Raw genomic sequence first — 16,437 nt, 5'->3', positions numbered from 1 at the left:
TGTGTGTGTGTATAATATCGTAGTTAAAAGTTAATTAACCAGAAATTTATCTGAATTTCCAAAATTCATTGATATGTATGTATGTATATATATGTATATATATATATACTCGTAAAACGTGTTAATAAAAAAAATTATCAATTATTTCTGTTACGTTAATTTGCGTCTGTCTACATTATATTGACAAAAAATAGTATATCTATTTCATCACTACACGAGATCGATATACATATATATATATAAATATATTCAATTGGCTATTAACATTCAAAGACATACTACAAACATCACATACCCGAATTTGCTACCCCATAATAATATACAACGTATGTTATCATCCAATAATATAATGCGACGTATTTCATATACATACTTTATACATCACATACCCTATTTTACCATCCCATTGTATTTCACATATACTCAAATAAATTATCGGTTGATTTATCTTATGTCATTAATATAATGTCGCTATATAATATCTATATATTATATATACACATGTACATACACACACATATACACACTATCAACTATATCAAGTTCAAAATACGTACTATATACATCACATGTATACAAGTATATTATCCAATAATATAATGCGATGTGTTGCTTAGACATACTTAGATTAGTGATCGATTAATTATATTTGATTAGCTTAATATATTAGGTTTTGATTATATATATAATTAGGTGTTACTAAAAATTATTTATTTTTTTATTTTTAGTTTTTAATTTTTATTTTTTTAATTATATAATTTTTAATTTTTTTATTTCAAAAACCAACCACTAGTGGAAGATTTTTACAAGTATTAAAAAAAAAAAATGAAACTTGTGGTCGGTTTATTTAAAAATAAATTAAAAAAGAATTTTCAAAACCTACCACAAGTGGTTGATTTTTTTAAATATTTTTTAAAAAAACCGATCACTAGTGGTCGGTTTTATTATTTTTTTTAAATTTTTATTTGTTAAATAAATAATTATTATTATTAAAATTATTGTAATTATTAATTTTATATTTTAAAATAAAAAAGCTTCCACTTGTGATCTCTTTTTTAATAAAAAATAAATAAAAAATTAAAATCCGACCATAAGTGGTCGGTTTTTTCCAACCACAGCTTGTGGAAGGTTTTCTGTGGAAGATTTTTTCCTTTTTTTTTAGTAGTGACCTCTGATTAATGTTAAACATTCTAGCTTGATCATTTTAGCTACTGAGTACTAACAAACTATATAAATATAATACATGCATCAAACGATTATAAATAATTTTATACGTGCATGTGAATTTTATTAGCTTATATAAGTTAAAATCATTCCAAAATATGGAATGCTCGACCAGTGTCGACTCAAGGAGGAAGCAACAAATAAAGCCATGGCTTTAGGCTCCCCATTGTCCCCAAATTAAAGGCCCCATATTTTCATTAATATTTAATATTATAGAATTATTATCATTATTTCTTAAAAAGAACAAGATTTATGCTTGTCTTTGGGTATTTTGTAGAGTTTATTAAGAAGCAAAATTGATATTATTCAGATAAACATTCCTTCCATTTTAACTATGTGATTTTGTTGCGATAGTTAATTTGATTAATTTTTAAAGCTAAACAAGATTAGATCAATACAATATTTTAAAACCTAGATGTTCAAAAACTAACATCTAGTTTAAAAATTTTATAATAAATACTAGTACATGAATAGTCAATATATTCTACAAGATGGCATGTACATCATCACTATAAAACAAAAAGAAAAGAAATTAAATAAACATATTTGTAATTTTATCAAATAAATTTAAGGACCTCTTCTTAAAGTTGGTTTTAAACCACAATCTCGTTGAACCGTCCCTGTACTTGACCTGTAAATTTTATGCATTGACGAACATAACTTTTGACACTATGTCACCCCAAAAAAATGTCATTACAAATGGCCATTCAAAAAATTGAATGTTACAATGAATCAAAACATACTAATAGTGTACAAGCAATCTTTTTTTTTTAATACCGATACACTGTCAATGTATATAAGTTAAATTCATTTTTTAACTGCTAAAGCCTGCAACCTTTTCCAAGGCATCATGAGTAACTTTTCCAGCCCAATCATTAAAATTTATAAATTCTTGATCATCACCATAAATTTCTTTAACACAATCCATGCAAGTATCTAAATCAGTAGACAAACCACTTAGGTCAACATTGGCACTATAATAATATCCTTTATCCATATCTTCCATTGTTTTTTTCATTGCATCGACCCCGAGTTCGTACACCTCTTTGCATACTAAAAGACAATCCTTAGCGAACGCGGTCACTGTAGGATCTTTCAAACGTTTCTCAATAACCTTGTCGAGAAACTCCTCCGTTTTAGCAACGGAGGATTCCATAAGTTTGTCCACATATTTGTGGACAGACTCTTTGTTGTCTAATGAAACTTCGCCATTTGGCATGGAAGATAATGGTGATGGTGCGCCATTTGGCGATAAAGATATGTAGGATGTATCAATAGCAATGTTGAATTGGAAAAATAGAAATGAAAGGGAAATGATAAGCAAGATTTGGCTGTGTAGGGCCATCTTTTTTGTTTTGTTTTTTTCCCTTTTTCTTCTTTTAATCAGAAGGAAAAGGGGAAAATAATTATGGGGTTATTTTTATGAGAGAAAGATGAAATGATTGAAGGTTGTATTTATATGTAAGAAGAATGAGAAGTTTACTTGGTGATCCAAGAAAATAGATTGTCTAGAGGTGAATATTTGTCTTAATTTGATCAATATTAGTGTATGTTATTAATTATAGGTCAAGGTGTTTGTTAGAATTTTCAAACCATTTGTAGTATAATACATGGCAAGTTTACATGTGTCAAATTTATTATGATTAAATCATAAACTAAGATGAATGTATTTAAGTAATCTTGATTTAGTGATTAGAGTGTACGTAAAGATATAGGTCATGTATTCGTCGACTTTGAGCAAAATGAATAAAATGTCATCTATCTTAGTCACTTGTCAGCCTCTTATGCGGCGTATATAGATTAAGTAGTCGGTGAATATTAACTACTGAATGATTAGCCCAAAAATATTTCTCCAGTCTCTTATTTTAAGAACAACTGAGGTTTAATTTTGCTTGAGCTACTTGATCATGTGTTACTACAAAATCACCATTGTGAGGCGCATTTAGATTACAATCAATAAACCTTAAATATTGAATGATTAAAAAAAAAATACAAGTCCACTACCATGCGGCTTATCTAGATTAAGTAGTCGGTGAATATTAAATACTGAATATTTAGCCCAAAAACACTTCCCCAAGAAAAATACAATCAATGAACCTTAAATATCGAGTGATTAACAAAAAAAACAAGTTCACTTCCATGCATCGTATCTAGATTAAGTAGTTGGTGAGTATTAAAGGAATACTGAATGATTAGTCCAACAACATTTCCCCGGCCTCTTATTTAAGAAAAACCCATGAGGTTTAATTTTGCTTGAGCTACTCGATCACGTGTTACTACAAAAAAAATCACTGTGTGGCATATCCAAATTACAATCAATGAACCTTAAATATCGAATGATTAACAAAAAAACAAGTCCACTTCCATGCGACGTATCTAGATTAAGTAGTTGGTGAATATTAAATACTCAATGATTATAGCCCAAAAATATTTCCCCAAGAAAAATACAATCAATTGTAACATCCTGTATTTTTGCGCTAGAATCCTAACCATTCTTCTTATGCGTATAAGCCCTAATACAAATGATTTTCATTTGAATATAAGTTTCATGATAATTATCCTAGTGTTAAGAAAGGTTATGAGGTGGGAAAGATGTTCATAAGTGTCACTAGGAGTAAGGCGAACTAAGAGCTTTTGAATCGGCCAAGTTTTGGTGTTTGTTTTTCCAAGGGTCATCTTTGTATGAGTATAACTTCATGTATATGTGGAATTTGGCAGATTAAGACACACCAAATTGTAGATAATTGAAGTAGCTTTTCAACGATACCAACTTCGCCTTAATCCAACACCCGAGCGAAAAGTTATGGCTTTGCAAAGGGGTGTGCGTCGCCTAACAATCGCAAACGTTCACTGAAAATAGTTTGCCATAGGGAGTGCGAAGCAAACCATAAAGTTTTCCATAGGGAGTGCGACGCAAACCATAAAGTTTGTCATAGGTTGTGCGTCGCAAACCCCATAGCACAACGACCTGGACATTTCATTTTTGAGTTATTCCGAGGGCAACTAAGTCATTTGACACCTCTTAAACGTCCCTAAACACAACTACACGAGATTTATAGCTCCTAAACATGTTTTAACCCTATTAACATCATTAATTCATCATCTACAACACAAGAAGAGAGAAACAACTAGGGTTTACACAATCAAGTTTGAATGTTCAATCTTTCCGCAATTTCGTCGTCATTAAGGTATATGGGGTTATGAACAAGGATACTCCTTTCATCCTTGTGCCCAAAACTAGTTTTTAAGATAAATTTACATGAATTTCAATTTAGGGTTTATACCCAATTATCATTATTTGAAGATTATGATGTTACAAGTGATTTAAATGTTAAATGCGTGCCTATCTTCACATCTTTATGTGTATGATATGGTCGTACAGATTTCTAGTTAAGTTTTAAGTATGCTAGTGTGATTTTGATTTCATTACTTGGATATTGTTGAAGTATTTCAAGAAGTATATTGAGTGTCACACCCCTTTTTAACTCTAGAAAGATTATAATGTATAGTTTAGAAAGGGTTTTCGTTATTAAAGTGACAAAAGATTGAAAATTTATTTCAAAAAAGGATTATTTACATTTTTTATTCAGAGTCTCCACTTGACATAATCTGGTGTGTCAAGTCACCTTTAAGAGATCCTTTTCGAAACGATTTGATTCTTTAAACTAGTTTGCGAACAGAGATTCCGGCTAAGGAATTCTGTTGACCGAGAGGAAGTGTTAGGCACCCCTCAATCCCGTAGTTCGAACACAATCGCTTGACGGAGCATATCAGCTAATTTAACACTATGAATGTATAAACATACAAAGCACGCAAAACAATCAATCATACAAACAAAACAAAAATAAACCAAAATTCAGTGTCCAGTCCAATTATACAGTCCCGAAATAGAAAAATGCGGAAACATAAACCTACTCTATTCTAGGCTAATCCTAAACTACGCTCCATTGCTTTCTCCGCCCGACGTTCCGGGCCTTGATCGTGCGCTATCTTCAAGTACATGATACTTCAGGGCATTTCCCGGTAAATAAATACAATTCCTTCGAGGTATTCCCCAGCAAATGAATACAATTTCAATTTCATGAGATAAACTAGAAAAACATTCAACACATTCAATATTCCACGCATTCGATCAAACGTCATTCCTAAATTTGCCTACCCGAACCTAAACTTTTGCCTATTCCTTTGATGGCCTAATCATATACTACCACATTCGACCTTCATATTTGTTCCAAAATAACCAATGACAGTAAACCAAGACTAAACAATATTCATTTTATCCATTTCTATCATCCAACCCCCGCATTCCTTTTTAACACCAAATTTCAACAAATTGAAGATTACTATTTCAACAATCCAGAACCATCTATTCAACGAAGCTGAGCAACACAAATCAATATCACCCAATATTCAACCAAATCTCACACAAATCAAACATATATGATGAAATAAAATGAGAAAAGATAGAATTGGACCTTTCAATGATTGATTTCTGTTGATAATAATATTTAAGAAAACCCGAATTTGGAATCCCGAATAGAAAACCTCAACGACGAACCCCAACTCGTAAAGCCTTCACTGTTTCTCGCCAAAACCGAACAAAAATTGAGAAATAACAGAGACTGGTATCCGAAATCGTACTCCCCATTACTATTTCTCTCATTTTACAATGGATTTCATCTGAATAAGATGGAGGTGTGTCGGGTTTTAGGATTTTAATGGAGGTGGAGTCGATTTTCGTCTCCTCGGAGCTCCGGCAAACTACGAAAGGGAGGAAACTGACGAGCGGGGCAGATTTTGGTGAATTTCTGTGCAAAAAATCAAAAGAAAAGGGAGGATTTGGGGATTTTTTAGGCTTGAACAGGTTGAAAATGTTGACCTGAAGACGATTATGGCTCGTTTTCGATCGGAGATAGAAGACTGAAGACGATTCCGGCGAGTCTATCATCAGAACAGTAAACCACTCCTGAAACCCTACATTCTCTCTCTCTCTGTGACTCTCTCTCTTGATCACTACTCTCTCTGTGTGTGTATGATTTTTGTGTGTCCGTTCAGTGAGGGTCCATGAGGATTTTTTGTGGATTTGTTGTTAATGGAGAAATTGAGATTGTGTGCCAATGGTGAAGTGGGTCTAGTGTTGCTGTGTTATTCTTCAAGAATGGAATAATGAAATGTGAGGTTTTTTTGTGAAAATGGTGAGGTAGCCGTGATATAGTGTGTAGTGAGATGAGTTTTTGTGAGGGGAAAAAATTCCAGTGGGCCCCGCTTTTTTCTCTTCTTCTTTTTGTGTCTATGGATGGTGTATTGTATATGCAGATTCCAGGAATTGTGAAAGGTTGGGGTGGGGTAGTGGGGTAGGGTAGGTTGTTAGGATAGGATTAAAACAAGATAAAATTTATTAGAAATTTTGTTAAGGGTTGTTATTTTTTGTATTTTTGTGGGGTATAATCACATGGATGAGGGTGTGTGGTAAGGTGAGCTAAAAATAAATAAAATTGGACTTGTGAGGGACAAAATTATATGTCTACAATATGCCCCCTTTGAATGTAAACATGAAGTGTTTTCAGACAAAGAAGTAGACAACGAGACAGAATTTTGTCCTGACCATTATTAAAAAGGAATGAAACAGAAGGAAGAAGGGAAACCAAGTCTTGACTTTGGACATCATACTCATCCCTAGTTATGAGGGAATCAAGTCACAGGTATCTCCAACACTAAAAGAAGAGGGACTATACTGAGTTGGAGAGTCGAGCGAGGTTCTGTCGAGGTTTTGGTCCTCGGCTCTGTTATTACATCAAAAAGAAAATTACGAGTTAAAACATAAATGAAATTACAAAAATTCTATCTATACAACTGCTTTTGGACTCCTAGCTTAAGTTTCATCACCCTATTCATCAGAAGGACTCCTGATTTGCAATTTCCTCAACTTGTTATTTGGCTTTCAAATGCTTCACTATTGCTTGACTTTCAATTTCTCACCCTGTTCTTTAGGCGGGCTCCTGACTTGCTATTTTAACTTTCGATTTCTTCGCCTTGTTTCTTGACGTTCAACTTCTTCACCTTATATTTTACAGGAGGGATCCTGACTTTCAATTTTATCAACTTACAATTTCATCACCCTGTTCTTCAGGCGAACTCGTGACTTGCAATTTTCTCACCCTATTCTTCATGCGGGCTCTTGAAACCAAAATAAAAACTAGAACGAAAATTATTCCAAACAAAGATTATGATAAAGAAAGATTTCATTTTTCTAAAATTAAAATCCCATTTTTCAGGAGGGTCCTAAACAAAAAGTAAATTCTCATTTTTCAGAAGGGTCCTGAACTAAAAGTAAATTCTCATTTTTCAGGAAGGTTCTGAACAGAAAGTAAATTTCATTTTCCAGGAGGTTCCTGAACATAAAGTAAAATCCTATTTTCCAGGAGGGTCCTGAACATAAAGTAAAAAATCTCATTTTTTAGGAGGGTCCTAAACAGAAAGTAAATTTCTATTTTTCAGGAGGGTCCTGAAAAGAAAGCAAGTTCCCATTTTTCAGGAGGGTCCTGAACAGAAAGTTCCTATTTTTCAGGAGGGTCCTGAACAGAAAGAAAAATCTCATTTTTCAGGAGGGTCCTAAACAGAAAGCAAAATCCCATTTTTCAAGAGGGTCCTGAACAGAAAGCAAAATCCCATTTTCCAGGAGGGTCCTGAATAGAAAGTAAATTCTCATTTTCCAGGAGGGTCCTGAACAGAAAGTAAATTTCTATTTTTTAGGAGGGTCCTGAACAGAAAGCAAAATTTCCATTTTCCAGGAGGGTCCTGAACAAAAAGAAAAAATTCCATTTTTTCAGGAGGGTCCTGAACAAAAAGTAAAATCCCATTTTTCAGGAGGGTCCTGAACAGATAGTAAATTCTCATTTTTCAGGAGGGTCCCGAACAGAAAGCAAAGTTACATTTTCCAGGAGGGTCCTGAACAGAAAGTAATATTTCATTTTCCAGGAGGGTCCTCAACAAAAAGTAAATTCTCATTTTCCAGGAGGGACCGGAACAGAAAGTAAATTTCCATTTTTCAGAAGGGTCCTGAACAGAGAGTAAATTTCCATTTTCCAGGAAGATCCTGAACAGAAAGTAATTTTCCTTTTTCCAGGAGAGTCCTGAACAGAAAGTAAAATCTCATTTTCCAGGAGGGTCCTGAACAGAAAGTAAAATCTCATTTACTAGGAGGGTCCTGAACAGAAAGCAAAATTCCATTTTTCAGGAGGGTCCTAAACAGAAAGCCAAATCCTATTTTTCAAGAGGGTCCTGAACAGAAAGCAAAATCTCATTTTTCAGGAGGGTCCTAAAGAGAAAGTAAAATCCTATTTTTTAGGAGGGTCCTGAACAGAAAGCAAAATCCCATTTTCCAGGAGGGTCCTGAACAGAAAGTAAAATCTCATTTACTAGGAGGGTCCTGAACAGAAAGCAAAATTCCATTTTTCAGGAGGGTCCTAAACAGAAAGCCAAATCCCATTTTTCAAGAGGGTCCTGAACAGAAAGCAAAATCTCATTTTTCAGGAGGGTCCTAAAGAGAAAGTAAAATCCCATTTTTCAGGAGGGTCCTGAACAGAAAGCAAAATCCCATTTTCCAGGAGGGTCCTGAATAGAAAGTAAATTACCATTTTTTAGGGGAGTCCTGAACATGAAGTAAATTCCTATTTTCCTAGAGGGTCCTGAACAAAAAGCAAAATCTCATTTTTTTAAGAGGGTCCTGAATAGAAAGTAAAATACTATTTTTCAGGAGGGTCCTGAACAGAAAGTAAATTCCCATTTTTCAGGAGGGTCCTGAACAGAAAGTAAAATTCCATTTTTCAGGAGGGTCCTGAGCAGAAAGTAAATTTCCATTTTCCAGGAGGGTCCTGAACATAAAGTAAAATCCCATTTTCCAGGAGGGTCCTGAATAGAAATTAAAATCTCATTTTTCAAGAGGGTCCTGAACAGAAAGTAAAATCTCATTTTTCAGGAGGGTCCTGTATAGAAAGTAAATTTCATGGATGTGCATTTCCAATGGTAGCTGAATTAAGTGAAGTGAATTTTCCCCCATTTCAACAAAGAAAATTTGTCAGTTAAAAATATAGTGGTGGCTTGCAGCACTTGGTTGTCCCGATACCTGCTCTAGTGTCCATTTCCTTCATTTTATTTTGGATTGTTGGCACTTTCCCCTGCTTTGTCACGTCATTGATCCAAACTCAGATTATTAAGAGTGACTCTGAAATAAACACAGTATCTCTGCTTTGCCATGCTTCTCAGATAAAGCCTTTAAACCTTGGTATTTTCATGAGTTCCCAGATTTGCCTGTTGACAAAGCTTTCTGCATGCCTTTTTTTTGGCTCACAATCTTGTCTCTTTCATGCACTGGCTATTGTCTTCCTTTGTGCAATTAAAGAATCTGGTAGCCAGTTTTGAAATCTTTTCTTACTTATTTTTTATACGGACTTGACTCAAAGACGAGAAAAAATGACAATGGTTTTTTATTTGGTTAACTGACTCAAGAAAATAAAATAAAAATAAAGAGAAGAAAGAAAAGACAATGAATGTCCCCATTTGAAACAAAGAAATGAAAATTTATCTAGAAAAGACAGTCAACTCTAATGATTATGTCATGCATTTTAGATTAAGCTGACTGATATTTTCATCCAAACTTCTACCAATTGTTGTTGAGTTAATGGCCTTGAAACTGAGTTGCTTCCTTAGGCCAAATTCATTTGAAAACCTCATTCGACTAGTGACACCTAGAAGGGTTTTCGCCAACAAGCCTCTCTCATTTTTTTCTCTCGGCTCACCATTGCCTTATGGTATCCGTGCGGTTTTTTCACCAATGAGATTCTCTAATTTTCATTTCTCTCAACTCACAGCCATATTACGGTGCCCGTGATAATTTTCACTGCTATGACTCTCTCATTTTTATTTGTCTCAACTCACCATCGTCTTACAGTGCCCGTGAGGATTTTCACCGATAAGACTCTCTCATTTTCATTTGTGTCCTAATTCCTTACACTGAGGAAGACAAGTAGTTCCCAAAATGCGTCATCACATCCATTGCATGCTTAGCCTTAGCATTCTCAAGGATTGATCTAAAGGTCTTTCTTTGGTTGTAACTTGGTTTTTGGATAGGGTTGGAAAGAAAGGATGGCATGGGTCCTAAACGACACTTGAAGTAAGGTGGGACTTACAACTTTTAGAATCTACTCAAATAATGAGGATTAACTCATGCCCCAGTTTCTTTTGACTAGAAAATTCTAAATTTTTTATTTGGTTGGACCGAGCCTAGAGTAGGGCAGCCTACGTATCTCACTCCTGAGAGAGGAGAATTAGGTCATGCGTAGTTCTGGCTACTGGTTCTGTATGATTTAGACTTTTGATTCTTTTTCTTTTATTGACACTCTTTTCTCTTTAGATTTTTCTGACTCTATTTGTCTTCGCAGTTTTCTTTTTTTTCTTATTGTACAAATTTTTTTTACTCTATTTTGATTCCAAAAGATGGGGTATGAAAGAAAATAGGACTAAAGCTCAAATGGGGTAAACAAAGGATGACACGATGTTTGGATAGATAAATTTAATGTTCTCGTTACATCAATCCTTGAAAATGCAAGTACATATCATCCAATATGAAAGTGCATGATCAATATCACTTATGATATATTTTACAACACTAACTTGCCCCGAACATATGTACCACCTCTTCTTCTACATTTGTCGAACATACAACTCCATATTTGTTGTATATCCCTCACATTGAATGACTCATGCTTTTGTGAAGTTTATTTTGCTCTGTTCCTCGGGATCATATATTCACTATTTGACCTAATTAAGTTATGTTTTTCAATTGATGACCAAGTATTTCTTGTGATTCTCAAAATAAATGCCTTAATTTTGAAAGAAGGCTTCAACATGGCCACCAAATGTGTTAACACTCTATTAATTTTCTTAGATGCTTTTTCTAACTTTAACCCTGTAATTCAAAGTTCATGCTTAAACTGGATTTTAAGATCTGGCTGAAAATTCCGCTAGCATGTCATATCACTAGAATCAACATAAAATGCACTATGTAAAAAAACCACATATTTTAAAAAACAAAGAAAAAAGGACACTTTATTTATTTGAAATAAAAGAGAAAGGGGTTTGAACATAAATAGCAAAGGGACATATCAAGATGGATCCCGAACTACAACCCTGAAATAATTCAGAAAACAGAAAACAAAATAAAACAAACTACCAAACCTCTTCCTAGTAGGGAGAGGGATAACTTTTCAATTGCTCAACCTGATAACTTAGCCACTGATTTGCATATCAACATGACTAGAGCTTCCCTCACTGTCAATGTTCTGCACCATAATTGATCCATCTTGAATTATCTTTTCAATTTCTCTTTTCAAATCTCAGCAATCTTCAATACTATGACCCCAACCATCGTGCATTAGGATCAAAATTTCTTAAACGGGGATTAAGAGTGTGCCCAAGGAGAGGAGTGATTATGCCCCATAGTACCAATATCTGAAATAAGTTAGCATACGACTCTCCAATTGGTGTGAAGCTATCCCTCCATTTCTGCCTCATTTCATTGTTTGGCTTGAATCTAAAATCGGGCCTAGAAGGGCTTTAGTAGGTTTGTGGAGTCGGAGAGTGTCTCTGAGGAGTTGGTGCGCGCTATGGTGAGTAAGAAGGGAGTTGAACATATGGTTGTGCCCAATATACTAGATGTAGAGGTGGGGAAATTGAGTATAATGAATTTTAAGAGGGATTATAGAGAGTTTGGGTATGAACTTGGGCTTGAGGCTAACGGCAACGACGACGTCGTCTTCTTGGATGTGCCTGTTCTTCAACTATAGCAGCATCTGTATGTTTCCCATTTTTCTCCCCTCCAATTTCCTTTAATTGGTTGCAATATTGTCCTAAATGTTTTACGAATTCCTTCTGTCCATCTTGCTCCTCGAATTTTGATATCTCAAGGCTTGGAGAAGGGTTAACACTTAAAGACATGCCCCTATTTTTGTATGAAACATCTTCTTTACTCGCAAGTCTTAGGGAACTTTTCACAGCATTTCCTGCATTCTTCATTTTTTTCAACCATTTTCTCTGGCACGCTAGGCTTCTTGTTAAGAAATTTTGGTGGTCCAGTTAGCTTAAAAGTAGGATCTAAAGTATAGCAATGATCACCAAGAGTATTGAACAAGGGTCCACTAGTAGCATGGAGAAGCACAATCGTTAAGCGGCTAGCCAATGTAGAAGCCTCAATAGAGGATTGAGCAATAAGATCACAAACGACATGTGGTGTTGTGAATGTAGCAGGCCTATGCTGAGGAGCTAGAGGAAAAGAGGTGGAAGTATTGAGATACTTTTGGCTTGGAATGAATTCTGAGCCATGTTGTGGTGCATTAACAATAGTAGGACATTGACTTTGCGATTTTGGTGGAAAACTCGAGGTATTTGTAAGATCAATAACGAGAAATGGAGGAGGAGGCAACCCACTGGCCCAAGCTCGATGCATTTCATTCATTTGTGGTCTTAGTCTCCTAATCTCTTGCTTCAAACTCTCATTTTCCTGACAATTTGTTTAATTCAGGATGTCAGTCTCTATATCCTTGTTGGACACAACTAAGCCTTTGGATTTGGTGTGATGTGGAGGACCATCCAGAATGCCACAAACCAACCACCTTAAACTGACTCAGTAAAAAACCAATGTGTTAGAATTTTAACATTTTTTTAAAACCTCCTCTTCTTCTTTTGTTCTTTTAGAAAAGATCACCGAACTCAAAAAGGATGCCTACGTATCTCACCCTCGAGAGAGGAGAATCAGGTGTGCGTAGTTCGTGAAGTTTTGCCAAAATGGTCGATTAAACTATTTTTTCTTTCTTTTTCCTTTTTCTTGAAACTTTAAAAAAAAATAACAAATTATCAAAAGAATTGACGAAAATCTTTTTGCATTTTTCAGATTTAAATCTCTATAAAAATTGAAATCTATGATTACCAAAGAAAAATCTTTTTTGTATGTTTCCAATTCTGAATTTCATATGAAAATGAAACTTGAACCTATTAAAGAAAAATCTTTTTGTAGTTTTCTTTTAAAGATGTATATGAAACACCTACTCAAAATGAAGAGTGAATAAAATATTTTTTAGATTTTTGAAATAAGATCCTCGAACCAACAATAGGCTGCCTACGTATCTCACATCCCGAAAGAGGAGAATCAGGGGTGTGTAGTTCATCCAAATTGGACAATTGAGGATTAAATGACAAACTAAATCCTGACTTAAGAGACACAACCAAAGACAAACGATGAACCACATTGATAAAATCTTTTTGAGTTTTCAGTTTGGCACTTTACATAAAAATGACACCAACAACTATGAAAGAAAAATCTTTTTTTTCTTTTGGTATTTTCCTATATGAAACGTACAAAACTTATACTAACTTTTTTGAATTTTTCTTTTATAAAAAGTTCCAATTGAAAAAAAATCTTTTTGAAATTCTTGAATTATGGATGCTTGCTAAAAGAAACAAAGAAAAACCTTTTTGATGTTTTTGTTTTCGACAAATGGATACAAAAAATAAAAAATATTTTTAATTTTTGAATTGTGGAAAATAAAAGTCATAAAGAACTCTAAAAACTCCGAAACTCTTTTTTTTTCAACACACCTTACTTCTAACACATGCTTTTTCCCGAATCAGTCCGCCAAATGACCACGTTACCCTCAAAGATGCGACATTTAGCACATAGGAATGCTTTAGAGGTGAGTCTCCTACAAAAGACCAAGTGGGCACCACTAAGTCTCAATATGATGCACATAAGCATGACCTAAAGACTGACCTACATTGGGGTTCACTAACAAGGCTGTTCAGGGGAGCATATGGTCGATAGTGGCTGCGACAGCTTTCCACCCGCTCCATACATCCGACGGCTCTCCCTCCTAAAATAAGGGTGACTCAAGTAGAGTTCGTGTACACGACGTGCACTTCAAGACATGTTGCAGAAAGAATTGACTTGGGTTATGCAAATGATGCCAGATATAAAGTGGTAATACATAAAGAAAAACTGTAAACAAAGAGCACATAGGCACTCAACAATGATAAACAATAACACAAAACAACATAAACAAAAATGTTTATACAACTATAGTGTCAAATTAAGTCGATACAAATCGCAAAAAAAAATAAACTCGAATTCTGAAAATTCTCCAACAGAGTCGTCAGAGTTGTCACACCCCTTTTTAACTCTCGAAAGATTATAATTTAAAGATTGGAAAGGGTTTTCGTTATTACAGTGACAAAAGATTGAAAATTTATTTCAAAAAAGGATTGTTTATATTTTTTATTCTGAGTCACTACTTGACATAATTCGGTGTACCAAGTCACCTTTAAAAGAACCTTTTCAAAATGATTTGACTCTTTAAATTGGTTTGCAAATAGAGATTTTGGCTAAGGAATTCTGTTGACCGGGGGAAAGGTGTTAGGCACCCCTCAATCTCGTGGTTCGTCCACGGTCGCTTGACGGAGCATATCGGCTAATTTAACACTATGAATATATAAACCATACAAAGCACACAAAATAATTAATCAGACAAACAAAAAAAAACTATCCAGAATTCAGTGTCCAGTCCAATTATACAGTCCCGAAATAGAAAAATGCAGAAACATAAACCTACTCTATTCTAGGCTAATCCTAAACTACGCTCCATTGCTTTCTCCACCCGACGTCCTGGGCCTTGATCGTGCGCCATCTTCAAGTATATGATACTTCGGGGCATTCCCCGATGAATATATACAATTCCTTCGAGGAATTCCCCAGAAAATGAATACAATTTCAATTTCATGAGATAAACTAGAAAAACATTCAACACATTTAATATTCCACGCATTAGATCCAACATCATTCCTAAATTTGCCTACCCGAACCTAAACTTTTGCATATTCCTTTGATGGCCTAATTATAATACTACCACATTCGACCTTTGTATTTATTCCAATATAACCAATGACAGTAAACCAAGACTAAACAATATTCATTTTATCCATTTCTATCATCCAACACCCGCATTCCTTTTTAACACCAAATTTCAACAAATTCAAGATTACTATTTCAACAATCCACAACCATCTATTCAACGAAGATGAGCAACACAAATCAATATCACCCAATATTCAACCAAATCTCAGACAAATTAAACACATATGACGAAATAAAATGAGAAAAGATAGAATTAGACTTTTCGATGATTGATTTTCGTTGATAATAATATTTAAGAAAACCCAGATTTGGAATCCCGAACATAAAATGTCAGTGACGAACCCCAACTCGTAAAGCCTTCACTGTTTCTCACCAAAACCAAACCAAAATCGAGAAATAACAGAGACCCGTATCCGAAATCATACTCCCCATTGCTGTTTCTCTCGTTTACAATGGATTTCATCTGAATCAGATGGAGGTGTGTCGGGTTTTAGGATTTTGGTGGAGGTGGAGCCAATTTTCATCTCCCCAAAGCTCCGGCGAACTACAAAAGGGAGGATACTGACGAGTGGGACGGATTCCGGTGAATTTCCGTGCAAAAAATCAAAATAAAGGGAAGGATTTGGGGATTTTTGAGGGTTGAACAGGTTGAAAATGCTGATCTAAAGACGATTCCGGCGCATTTTCGATCGGAGACGATAGACTGAAGACAATTCTGGCTAGTCTATTGTCGGAATAGTAAACCACTCCCAAAACCCTGCGTTCTCTCTCTCTCTCTCTGTGACTCTCTCTCGATCACTACTCTCTCTCCGTGTGTATGATTTTTGTGTGTCCGTTCAGTGAGGGTCCATGAGGATTTTTTGTGGATTTGTTGTTAATGGAGAATTGAGATTGTGTGCCAATGGTGAAGTGGGTCTAGTGTTGCTTGTTGTTCTTCAAGAATGGAAGAATGAAATGTGAGGTTTTTTTCGTGAAAATGGTGAGGTAGCCGTGATATAGTATGTAGTGAGATGAGTTCTTGTGAAGGGAAAAAATTCCAGTGGGCCCCGCTTTTTTTCTCTTTTTTTCTTTTGTGTCTATGGATGGTGTATTGTATATGTAGATTCCAAAAATTGTTTAAGGTTGGGGTGGAGTAGTGGGGTAGGGTAGGTTGTTAGGATAGGATTAAAACAAGATAAAATTTGTTAGAAATTTTGTTAAGGGTTGTTATTTTTTGTATTTTTGTGGTATATAATCACATGGATGAGGGTGTG

The 16,437-nt window shown here is 34.7% G+C and overlaps 1 protein-coding gene across 1 annotated transcript; it reads right to left on the bottom strand.

The window, feature by feature from the left end:
* Positions 1-2,038: 2,038 nt before the first annotated feature.
* LOC107854506 lies at positions 2,039-2,569 on the bottom strand. Its single transcript, XM_016699511.1, has one exon. The coding sequence runs from the start codon at positions 2,567-2,569 to the stop codon at positions 2,039-2,041; it is 531 nt and encodes a 176-aa protein (XP_016554997.1).
* Positions 2,570-16,437: the final 13,868 nt, after the last annotated feature.

The sequence above is a fragment of the Capsicum annuum genome, chromosome 10 (genome assembly GCF_002878395.1).
Source record: "Capsicum annuum cultivar UCD-10X-F1 chromosome 10, UCD10Xv1.1, whole genome shotgun sequence".
In the NCBI taxonomy this organism is placed as follows: domain Eukaryota; kingdom Viridiplantae; phylum Streptophyta; class Magnoliopsida; order Solanales; family Solanaceae; genus Capsicum; species Capsicum annuum.
Note: the sequence above shows the minus strand (reverse complement) of the source record. Positions and strands in the feature narration are given on the sequence as shown.

Bases quoted from the DNA above. Each gene is read 5' to 3' on its own strand.
- LOC107854506 (XM_016699511.1), bottom strand. From the start codon at position 2,569: ATGGCCCTACACAGCCAAATCTTGCTTATCATTTCCCTTTCATTTCTA.